At 54.5% G+C, this 11,232-nt stretch overlaps 2 protein-coding genes across 7 annotated transcripts in view; one reads left to right on the top strand and one right to left on the bottom strand.

The window, feature by feature from the left end:
* The window catches only part of Unc13d (unc-13 homolog D), a 15,748-nt gene extending 11,290 nt beyond the window's left edge, over positions 1-4,458 (top strand). For all 5 annotated transcript variants that reach the window (XM_031354818.1, XM_031354816.1, XM_031354819.1 and 2 more), the window contains exons 25-32: positions 73-152; positions 1,199-1,304; positions 1,373-1,444; positions 1,904-1,987; positions 2,083-2,203; positions 2,387-2,510; positions 2,915-3,111; positions 3,820-4,458. In XM_031354818.1, the coding sequence (XP_031210678.1) occupies positions 73-152; positions 1,199-1,304; positions 1,373-1,444; positions 1,904-1,987; positions 2,083-2,203; positions 2,387-2,510; positions 2,915-3,111; positions 3,820-3,947 (912 nt within the window). In that variant the 3' untranslated portion in view covers positions 3,948-4,458. The remainder of the gene's footprint in view (positions 1-72; positions 153-1,198; positions 1,305-1,372; positions 1,445-1,903; positions 1,988-2,082; positions 2,204-2,386; positions 2,511-2,914; positions 3,112-3,819) is intronic.
* Positions 4,459-5,338: 880 nt separating this feature from the next.
* Unk (unk zinc finger) overlaps positions 5,339-11,232 on the bottom strand; it is a 34,732-nt gene continuing 28,838 nt past the window's right edge. For both annotated transcript variants that reach the window (XM_031354822.1, XM_031354821.1), the window contains exons 12-16: positions 10,667-10,768; positions 10,365-10,553; positions 8,194-8,375; positions 7,383-7,640; positions 5,339-6,746 (exon numbers count right to left, since the gene is read on the bottom strand). In XM_031354822.1, coding sequence (XP_031210682.1) covers positions 6,591-6,746; positions 7,383-7,640; positions 8,194-8,375; positions 10,365-10,553; positions 10,667-10,768 — 887 coding nt within the window. In that variant the 3' untranslated portion in view covers positions 5,339-6,590. The remainder of the gene's footprint in view (positions 6,747-7,382; positions 7,641-8,193; positions 8,376-10,364; positions 10,554-10,666; positions 10,769-11,232) is intronic.

Raw genomic sequence — 11,232 nt, 5'->3', positions numbered from 1 at the left:
CTCTCTCTCTCTCTCTTTCAGGCCATTCTCCCCCTGACCTGAGCCTTACGTCCTTCCCACTCTCTCTCTCAGGCCATTCTCCCCCTGATGAAATTCTTGGAAGTGAAGCTTTGTTACATGAACACCAACCTTGTCCAGGAGAACTTCAGCAGGTATTCAGCAGCCGCTGAGCTGCACTGCCCTCAGCCCCCAAGTCTCCACGGCCTCAGTGCTCATGGGTCAGTGGCATGCTGGGAATCCCTTTGGTGACTTCCTTGGATGATGTAACCAGCTTCAGGAATAGGAAGCTTTCCTCGAAGGTCCTTTTTTGTTCTGCCCAGCTCTGAGCATGACAAGCCTTTCCCTGTATCCCTCCAGGCATGGCCCCATCTTGAGGGCCCCTGAGTGCTTCTCTTTCCTCTTCATGATCCAGGAATCTGGTGTGGTCTACAGTCCAGGGTGGGGGCTTGGGATGGAGCTTGGGGGAGATCCCAACATCTGGTTGGGATGTTGACACTATAGGCTCTGGGTATCTGGGCTCAGGCTCCAGCGTCTTAGCTCCTCTTAGTGGCTTCAAGATGCTCAAGTTTTATCAGTGTCCCAGCCTCTCCTGAGGAGTGAATGGGCCACTTGAGGAGTTGAGGGCAGGGATGTGCTGGTCCAGAGCCTCCCATCTCCATGTGAAATCGGAGCCTTGATTGGCAGCCAGGATCTCCCTCCTAGTGTTCTGTCATCTACTGACAGACAGAAAGCAGGGCTCCTGCAGGCTTGGACTCCTTCAGTTTTTATGCCATTTATTGAACATCTTTTGTTTGTTTTGTTCTGTTCTCCCCCATATAAACAAGAATTAACTTTCCTAGATAGGAGCTTTGCTCAGAAGCGTTTAGAACAGCGCCTGGGGTACAACCACCACTTGCATTGACCTAGCTTTCCTCCCTACTTCTTGGTTGTTTGCCGTGGTCTACTAAAGAGGGTTCTCCACTGACTGACATTGAGAGGCACCTTGGATGGAATCGTGACTCCCTTGGCCTGCCCATTGTACTCTCTAGGGACAACCTCTCTGTACACCACCTGCCAGCTCTAACTCAGCCTCATGGTGGAACAGGTGGACGGGGAGGGAGGGTGAGCCTGGGTCCCTGAGGCTCTTCCTTCCTGAAGAGCATCTTTGCTTCCTCCTGTTGTTCTGTCCTGTGTCTGGCACCCGTCTGCCTCCGGCCAGCCTCCTGACGCTGCTGTGGACTCACACACTTACTGTGCTGGTGGAGGTGGCTGCTTCCCAGCGGAGCTCATCACTGGCTTCTAGCAGGCTGAAGGTTGCCCTTGAGGTAATTGCACCAACCGTGAGAATAACCCTATGGTGTGTGCCTGGAGTCATTTCTCCTCTCTTCCCCAGAACCTGGAGATCTGCTTCCACGCTGAGGGCTGTGGCCTGCCACCAGAGGCCCTGCACACTGACACCTTCCAGGTAAGAGCAGGTTTCCTGAGCAGTGCCTGGAACGAACCTTGTTCATTGGGATGAACAAGGCAGGGCCTTGTTAGGGTCTTTTGATGGAGCCCTAGTTTGGAGGTCAAGGCAGGGAGTCTACTTTGTGTATTCACTTGAATCTAGGACTAGCTGTGTAATTCATGAAACCAAGCACAAATGTGAAAAGTTGGGCCTCTTATTCAAAATTATTACAGATTTTGTGACTGTGGCAAAGATAAATAAATAAATAAATAATCCAAATGTGGTGTTCTTCAAAGCACAGGCTCCCTGCATGCCCGAATTAGGGATTAGATTTCCAAAGCAGACCATCTGTGCTTCTACTGTGGGGTCTTCCAGTGTGCTCCTCTCTCTAATTCCTATGGCAAAGCCACACCTTACCCTCTCTGGGTGCCGAGCGGCAGCATGGGCATGGGTAGGCATGAAGATATGCCATTCCAGGCTCTGCAGAGTGATCTGGAGCTGCAGGCGGCCTCCAGCAGAGAGCTCATCCAGAAGTACTTCTGTAGCAGAATCCAGCAGCAGGTGAGAAGCCCCTCCTCTCCCGGATCCACTGAGGGTCACAGTGGGCCCTGCCCCCAATCTCTCCCAGCTGATCCCTATGCACGATCCGGTGCCAGGCTGAAACCACTTCGGAGAGGCTGGGTGCAGTCACAGTCAAGGCGTCCTACCGTGCCTCTGAGCAGAGGCTTCATGTGGAGCTGCTCAGCGCCTCCAGCCTGTTACCCCTGGACTCCAATGGTGAGTGGAAGCTGCCGCCGCCAGGGCCACTCCCCACTGGGATCCCTGGAGGTTCAGCAGGAGCTTTGAACACATTTCTTCTAGTTATCAGGAGGGAGCCACTGTACTGATTAGGGAGGTGGGAGAGGGAATGTGGTGATGGCTGGAATTCAGTCAGCAACCCTCCCCTGGGACACTTGCTAGGTTCCAGTGACCCCTTTGTTCAGCTGACACTGGAGCCCAGACATGAATTCCCTGAACTGGCCCCCCGGGAGACCCAGAAGCACAAGAAGGAACTTCACCCACTCTTTGATGAGACCTTTGAATTGTGAGTGGGACCCTACCTACCTTTTCTCCCAGTCTCTCCTCCCTCTCTCCCTCCCTGGTTACCCTGAGATGACCACAGTGGGCTTTAAGGGTCTTTGGGGTGAGTCTTTGCTTCCCTGTGGAGAAGGGATGGATTCCCTTATGTTGACATCAGAGGCATCCAGAGAAGGATGCCGTATCCGAGATACACGGGTACCTGCTCTTTGTTGAAAATGGGCTTGGGGCCACAAGACCCCTTGTTATAAAATTCAGCCTGTGATCAGAGTGGGTATTGTACCATGAGGTAGAGATCTAACTGCTACATGCCTGTTGTCAGCAAAGGGTTACTCTACATGTTGGAGAGAGGGAAGGTTGATGGCAGATTTGGGTAAGGCAGTCAACTAACTGAGCCTGACTCCCTCCCAGCCTGGTGCCTGCTGAGCCGTGCCAAAAAGACTGGGCATGCCTCCTGCTCACTGTGCTGGACCACGACACGCTGGGAGCTGACGACCTGGAGGGAGAGGCCTTCCTACCGCTCTGCAGAGTACCTGGACTGACAGGCTGTGTGGAGCCGGGCGAAACACCTCAAATGCGCCTGCCTCTCACATACCCTGCCCCCAATGGTAGGCCCGAGTCCCAGGGTTGGGCTCTGGCAGGGTGTCCAGGAGATGCCTTTTTGGGAGAAGGGAGCCAGTAGGACAAGCACCACAGCTCATGTTGCTGAGTATTTCAGCAAAGCTCTCGTCTGATGGAGAGACCAGTGACATTTAAGCTCTGGCAGTGTTATGTGACTTCTCCTAGTGGGGAAGCCTTATTTAGTTTCCCTGTGACAAGGGTCCAGGATCTCTGTGCTGGGCACACACCCTGTAGGCCCAGCACTCAGGCAGGCGGATCTCTGTCAGCTTGAGGCCAGAGCTCCATAGTGAGGACCCCGTCTTAATCAAACAAAAAACCACAGTAGGTGCTTCCAATTCTCAACTCTCTAGTGAGGCATAGTCTCACCTGGACTGGCAGGTTGTGAAGAGCCTGGTGAAGCACCTCAGATGTGCCTGCCTCTCACACACCCTGCCCCCAACGGTAGGCCTGTGTCCCAGGTTAGGGCTCTCTGGCAGGGTGGCCAGAGAGATGTGAGGTGAGCTCTCTAGCCTTAGGTTCTCATAGAAAAAGACAGCCAAGCCACCACCCAGCACCCATGTTTCCAAGACTTGTTTGTCAAGACAAATCTTGTGAGCTTTGTTGGTCTATAGACATGTTTCTTCAAGGTTGGCACAAGAATAGGACAGTGTTATTTCTTAACCCAGAGTTTGACCCTCGAACCTTTCTCTCCACAGGGGATCCAATTTTGAGGCTGTTGGAGAGCAGGAAGGGTGATCGTGAGGCCCAGGCCTTTGTGAAGCTGAGGAGGCAACGAGCCAAGCAGGCCTCCCAGCATGCCCCCCTACAGGGCGGTAGCAGCTGAAACAAAGCCAGAGTCCTAAAAGTCTGGGGTCTTCCTCGCCATGGGGCCTGGTGTAACACAGGGAGAACCAGGAGGTGGAGGGCCCAGGGGTCTGGACAGAACAGCCCTTTCTTGTGCCCCGGCTGTGTTCTTTGCCATATTCCAGCACAGAGGAACATCTCCTGTCTCTGCCCCCCCCCCCCAAAAGCTGCTTTGGTAGGGTAGCATAGCTCTAGGGCCATCTGCCTTCTGGAACTGCCAGTTCCAGCTACTGGGGTGGGGCCAGACTACTGGGACCAGAGCTGTGGGCACAAACAGAGAGAGGGCTGTCAATGCCATCGTGGTGCAGGGGGGTGGCCATCACAGAGGGAGGTGGGAGAAGAGGCTCTGGCTGAGGTGAGAGCTGACAGGAGGCAGGGTAGGCACAGATGGACAGCCACAGGAGTTAGGAATAGCCTTCCTCCCTCAGACAGCACCTGCCTCCTAGAAATGTTCTCAGTGAAAACAAAAATAAAACATTATCCACTGCCCTCAGAAAATCTATAGTTGGCTTACAGTGGGCCCAGGAAGGTCTATGAGGCCCTGTATGCCTCAGTACTGCAGCGCGCTCTACCCGTTCCCGGGGTACATGGCCACCACATGGAGGTCAGAGAAAGCTGACCCCAGTGGCCCTGGAGTGCCCAGCAGTCTGTGCTGGCTTTAAGGTTGATCTCCTACACGGGTTCCGGCATCGACTTGGCCTGTCATGGGTGCAGTAAGGACCTTTCCCTGCAGAGCCCCCTTGCTCCTCAGCCATGACTCCAAACTCATTTCACCTGGCACATCATTTACTGTGATTGCTGCCCAGGACAGGAACCTGGTGGTGTAGGGGACCATGAGGCTGGACAGCGAGTGTGTGTGGAGGGTCTCCTCAACAATGGCAGTCAGAGCTTCTGGCCTGCTGGTCTTCCAACTTGACCCTGGAAAATCAATGTGCACACACTGTCAGGCAGAGGGGGATGACTCTTGTGGAGGCCAGGCAGAGCACCCAATTTGGATGTGTTCTCAGGTGGGGAACCTTCCTTGGTGACACCTCCCCTTTCCTCCTACGTAAATGACCCAGGAAGGAATACTTGTGTACTGCGTGGACAGTGAAGGACCTATTATTCTTTAGAAACCATCAATAAGGAAGGCACTCACAGCAGGTCACAGAGCGCTGAGCAGGAGTCACATGGCCTGGGAGGTCACTGTCTAAGGCTAACAGGCTAGGTAGGTCTGGCTTCAGGGTGCCTGAGATGCCTTTGCACTTGAGAGACTCTTCATACTGTAGAATAGGTGGTAGCCATTTCCACGGGCCAAAAGCAGAGCTCTCGCTCCCCTGCAGTCTGGAGGCAGGCCCTCATTCTCAGTCCCATCCCATATAAACAAGCCGCTGCAAGTTCATGGTTTATTTCCAATAAGTTTGTTGATTTTTGCATTTTTGTAAAAAAGGAGAAGGTTTTCACTTAATTCATTGAAAGCCCTTTCGTGCTGAGCCCAAGGGAGGGGCCTACGCTGGGGCAGATTCTTCATAGCCCTCTTGAGCCCTCTGGACACCCAGTACTGGGAACAGGGCTACCTCCCTCTGCCCACTCTGCTTTCCCGATTCACTGCATCTCTGTACAGAACAATTTTTAAAATTGAAGCTAAACACAATATACATCAGACAGGCACGCACACACATGCACACAGGCGTCTGCCCAGAACGGCAGTACGTCAGCTGCACTCAGAGCACCAAGGAATGCATACGACCTCCTCCCAGCAAGAAGGGTAGGGCTGTGCCCCTTGGTCCTCACACTGCACTCCTCCCAACAATCGCCCCGCTAGCTGCCAGAGGGAGGGAGGTGCCGGCTCTACAGCCATGTGCCAGAGGGAAGGAGGCAGGGACAGGTGAGGGCAGTGCCAACCTGACAGTGACTGGGGTCCAAGAGGCTATCTAGGGATTCCACAAGGGAGTGATCAAGGGAAGCCCAGGCCTCAAGATCCTGAGGGACAGAAGTAGGCCTTGACCCTTGAGGAGTTTCAGGGACCCAGGTGTGGGAGTGGGGCTAGCCTGTAGCTTCGGCCCCCCTGCTCTGTGGCTGTCCCCAGAGTTAAATACATATTTGGTAAACCCAGGAGCTAGTCTGGTTTAGAGTTTCAGACCTGCCTGAAGCCCCTCACAGCTGGGAAATGGGGACCTAAGTCCACGCTAACAGACCCTGGCCTGGAAAGGCAGGGTGACCGGAGCCTGCCCTCGCAGCTCCCCATCCTTCCCTGCTCTGGCCCCAGGAAGAAGTTAAAAATAGTTAGTTCCTACATAAAAAATGAGACAAAAACATATTCAGTGTCAAAAGGCCAGTGGGAAAAGAGGGGATGTTGTCTTTGAGCAGAAAGGATGGGGAAGGAATAGGAGAGGACTGCAAAATAGTTTCTTCTTTAAAAAGTGCTTGGTAAGTCTGTTTTAAAGTGTGTGTGTATATCTGTCCAGATACACACACAGACACTGCACACGCTGGCACCACGCACACCTGCACACAGAAATGTATACATGTACATAATCATATACATATACATACATACGTACATACATACATACATACATATATATATTTTAAAAAGTCCTAGGTGAAAAGGTCTAGGCCCAGCTGGGCCAGGTCTGCAGGGTCACGACTGGAGGGCATGGGCCCGGCTGGGCTGGCAGACGGGGCACTCACTGCCCTCAGCACAGAGCTCACACAGAACAGCGTGTTGGCACGGCAGCACTGCCCGGGTCTGCTCCTGACACTTAAGGCATTTCACTGACTGCATGTGGAACACAGCCTGTGGGGAATAGGACATCGCAGTTACTGGAATGCTTTGTCACCTGCTTGGCCGTGAGCTGACCAAGCAGCTCTCTCGACTCTCACTTCCGAGCATCCCGGGAGGAGGAACGTGAGGCCCAAAGCTCAGCCTTCACAGGGTTCCACTGGCAAGAGAGAGCACCTCAACTCCTGAGCCACCTGCTACCCGGCTCCGATGGCCCGGCAGGGGCAGCTGGATGGCAGCTCCCACCCTCAGGACTTGGTTGGTACAGAGGTTAATGCCTCTTGTCATATTTGATTTTACCTAGGCACCCAAGAAAAACCAATGAGGCTCAGGGGACATGCCAAGGGGACTGATGCCTGAAAGACTCTCTGGCTTCTATCAGGAGAGCCACCCCTAGGGACCAGTAGGCACCTGTGGCCTGACCTTTCTGGAATGTCTACTGGAGTGTAGGGAGCCAGAGAAGGCACTGTGGGCACGTGACTCAGCTTAGGTTAATGGTGCTGGAGTGGACACCCCCTGCCACCACTGCTTTTTTGCTCTCCTGATCCTCTCCCAACAAACTGGCATTGTTACCTGCCTAGCGGAGCTCCAGGGACAGGCCAAGCACTAAGATGACTGTCCCACCCCATACTTGTGATGGCTGAGGCTGACCTTGTCCACTTGTTCCAGGTGGACCCGTAGCTGCTTCTGGATGGAGTACAGGGTGGAGAGGGACAGTGCCTCCAAGTCAGGGGCAGCTGGCAGGGTCTGGGCTTCTGGCACTGTGTGCAGCCGCTCCAACTCTTCCTGCAGCTTCTTCACCCGCAGCTCCAGGGCATCCCGCTGTTCCCGGGCCAGCTCACACTCTGCTCCGGCTGCACTGGCCCGCTCACCAGCCTCCTCAGCTTCTTTCTTCCAGGCATCACAAGCCTGTGGGCCCAATAAGGAGAGCCTCATCATGATGACCCCCTGCTCCTTGTCCTCCCCCACTCTGAGAGAGCATCTCCAGGAGCCACTCTGGCTATGGGGCCTGCTGTCTGGGGAGGGGACAGGGAGAAGGCCGCTGCTGCCTGTGGAGAAGGGAGGTTTCAGGACCTCAGCAGACACTCCCTTTATATTCAGAGAAGGGGGCCAGGCCTAGCATGACACGGGCACAAGGCAGGGTTCACATCTTAGCCTGCTCCTTAGGGAGCTGGGTGGCAGCTGGACAGGTGGCCTAACTCAGAGTCTAGAAGCAGAGACAGGCAGAAGGTCCTGGGGCCACTCTAACAACAATCCCCAAATGGAGTCCCAGGCCTCTAGTGCCAGCCACCGTAACATTCTGCCTGGCAAGACTAGCCCTCCCATGTGGGGGAGGGCAAGCACAGTTCTGTTCTGTTCTTCAGGCCCCTGCTTCCCCCACCCGAATGTCTGCTGTGTAGGATGGGCTTGGGCTTGATGCCACAAGGCCCTGGGTACTGCAGGTGGGCGTGGGGCCCGGTACCTGCTTGGCCTGCTTCCAGGACTCCTCCCACTGCTTGATGGTGCCGTTGGCTTCATCTAGCTCTTGCCGAAGCCGGGCCAGCTCAGCAGCCCCTGGCCCTGATAGGAAGGCAGGGGAAGTGCCTGGGGAGAAGCTTCCAGAGGCAAAATGCTCCCAGATGCTGCTGTTCATCCCGTTCAGACCTGCCCCGGGGGAGGAACATCAGCTGTGCAGGGCTTAGGCCCAGGCCCTGGCCAGCCCTGCATGGGCTGCCACAGGCTGGCTGAACGAACACTGGCTGAGTGTTTGAAGGTGTCCTTGGCTGAGTCAGATCTAAACTTTAGTGTTATCTGCCGATTACCTGTCAATCTTAGCATCAGTGGGATCTTAGCATGGCCTCAGGGGCCTTAGGCCTGGGCAAGAGAGCATTTGTGATGGTATCTTGTTGGACTATTGTGTAGGTCCCTCTGCATCCCAGTGAGAGGTGGTGAAGGGTCCTGACTGACAAGGTCAGGTAGGACAAAAGCCACCAGCTAGTGCCTCTAGAGAAGGGAGGGCTACATCAGGAGGGGCCAGGTAAGCCTGGGCCATCTCCCTTGTTTTGCAAACAGGACAAAAAATGTACTAGGAAGAACCACTAAGAGGAGAGGGGAGCCTGAGTGACTGACACCAGAAGCCTCCTCCCATTAGCTTCCCCTCGGCAGGCTGACATGCTCCCCACAGCTCTCGCTGCCAGGGCAGAGCCTATCTGCATGGTCCTCCTTAGCTGTTACTGGCTTCCTTCTACCCAGACACACTGTTCTAGTCTCTTCTGCTTTGCTCCCTTCCCCACTAACTGAACCAGATGTCAGAATTTTCCCCTCTAAGCAGCACCAGCACACTGGATTGGTACTTCACACAGACCTCTGTGCTGGACTTTTTTTTGGGATAGAGAGAGAAAGAGAGGAGAGAGAGAGGGAGGGAGGGAACAAGAGAGGGAGGGAGGGAGAGAGAGAGAAAGGGAGGGAGAGAGAAAGAAAGAGAGAGAGAGAGAGAGAGAGAGAGAGAGAGAGAGAGAGAGAGAGAGAGAGAAGGGAAGGGGGGTTGTCCTATGACACATCTGCAGTGTGCGCTGTCTGACCCTGTCTGCCAGGAGAGACCTGTAGACTTACAAAAAAGCTAGTGTGCTTGGGTCCTGTGTCACTCGGTGTACTTGTGTGCCCAGCACTGCAGGTAGAGGCTGAGGTGACACACAGCAGAACTAGCAAAGGGGACAGTGAGAGTCTGGGTAGGGCTCAGGCGGGAGATCTCCAGAATGTGGAAGTCAGCAAGTTCCAGCTTTAACTGGATACAACCTCCCGCCTCAGAAGCCTCCTCTACGCTGAGGACGCCTCCTCTACGCTGAGGACGAGCTCTAAATTCCTGGCTGGGGAGAGGAGTCCACAAGCCGACCAGCACTTCAGAGGCTCCCTCCTCTGACTGGAGGTCCAGCTGGCTGGGGAGCAGGACAAGGGTCAGGGAGTTGTTCATGAAAGGCAGTGGCCTATGCTGAATTTTGTATATTAATGGCCTCAGGGAAACCCCCCATAGCCTCCATTCTAGGAGCCTTGCTCTTGATATAGTGGCCTAGTCTCTAGGTCTCTGTGCTGCATGTCTCTCCACTAACCCTGGAGAGCACTCAGGCAACTCTGGCCCCTGGTTCAAAGCCTGGGCAGCTTAGATGTGGGTCCCTGATGCCTCTCCCTGTCAGGAAGACTGTTTGAGTCTGGGAGAGAGAGAGAGAGAGAGAGTGTGTGTGTGTGTGTGTGTGTGTGTGTGTGTGTGTGTGTGGGCCCTGGGGAATCTTACGACACACTCTGCTGTACTTGCTAGGCCAGTGTTCACTATACCGCTCTGATGTGATCAGGCAAAACTGCCCTGAAGTGCAGTCCCCACCCCCACCCCCACGCCACTGCTTCTCCAGGTGCCAGCCTGCCCTAATGCATGCCTTGGCAATTCACTTTCTCCTCATGACCACTGCACCCATTCCACAGGACAGGAAGCTAAGACAGAGGTTGGGCTTCTGCCTCTGGTCCAACCACCTGGGTATGGGGGGGAGAAAGTGTCCAGCCTGAAGCCCTGGCACTAACCTATAGCTGGGTGATGTGTCATGGGCAGAGCTGACAAGGAAATTTGCTAAAAGTCACTATGTTCTTATCCAGCCCCTTTCTTACCCAAAGATCCATGTGATGCTGAGGTCCCCAAAAATGTGTTTTCTGACTGACTCAAGTGGGCCTGGGGCTGCTGCAGGAAGTGTGAGGAGAGGCTGACGGGAGGGGACGGAGAAGCAGAGTGGAAGGAAGCTGAGCTGCCTAAGGAACCAGGGATGTTCACAGGCGCGGAGCTCTGCAGCAAATTGCCGCCTGTAAGAGAGCCAGAGGGTGGGCTCTGTGAAGGCCAGGCAAGCCACGTGGGGGCAGGCAAAACCCCAGGGCGCCCACCCTTCAGGCCATCCCGGCCTACCCACGGCCAGTACCGATTGTGATGCTGCTGGGGTGGGGCACCGTGCTGTTGTCAAAAGTCTTCTCCAGGGCAGCGACACCAAACTCATTCAGGTCCAGGTCATCCAAGGCAGACTCTAGGGACAGACTGCAGTGTGGGCCCCAAGACCATCCCCTTGGCTCTGGGCTCCCTGCCCTGACTAACTCATTTATTCCTGGCCTTTGCCTTTCTCTGCTCAGCACTTAAGCCCACACCAACCCTTAAGACATGCCCAGTCCAGCCCAAGTGCCCTAGGAGGAATCAAGATCCATCCTAGTCCAGTATTCCCCACATTCTGAAGGCTGAGACAAAGACCAGGAATTCAAGGCCAGCCTGGGCTATATAGCAAGACCCCATCTCAAGGAGAAAAACTTGACTGAATTCAAGATTGCAGTGCTGTCTCCATAGTGAGTCTCAGAAGTGTAGTGTGGTCTCCTTGTGTCTCACTCTGAGTCTCTCAGGGTTAGTGTGGGCTCCTTGTATCTCACTCTGGGTCTCTCAGGGTTAGTGTGGGCTCCTTGTGTGTCACTCTGAGTCTCTCAGGGTTAGTGTGGGCTCCTT

This window comes from Mastomys coucha, unplaced genomic scaffold, assembly GCF_008632895.1.
Source record: "Mastomys coucha isolate ucsf_1 unplaced genomic scaffold, UCSF_Mcou_1 pScaffold5, whole genome shotgun sequence".
NCBI lineage: Eukaryota > Metazoa > Chordata > Mammalia > Rodentia > Muridae > Mastomys > Mastomys coucha.
The sequence above is the reverse complement of the archived record's forward strand: the minus strand, read 5'-3'. Positions and strand labels throughout refer to the sequence as shown.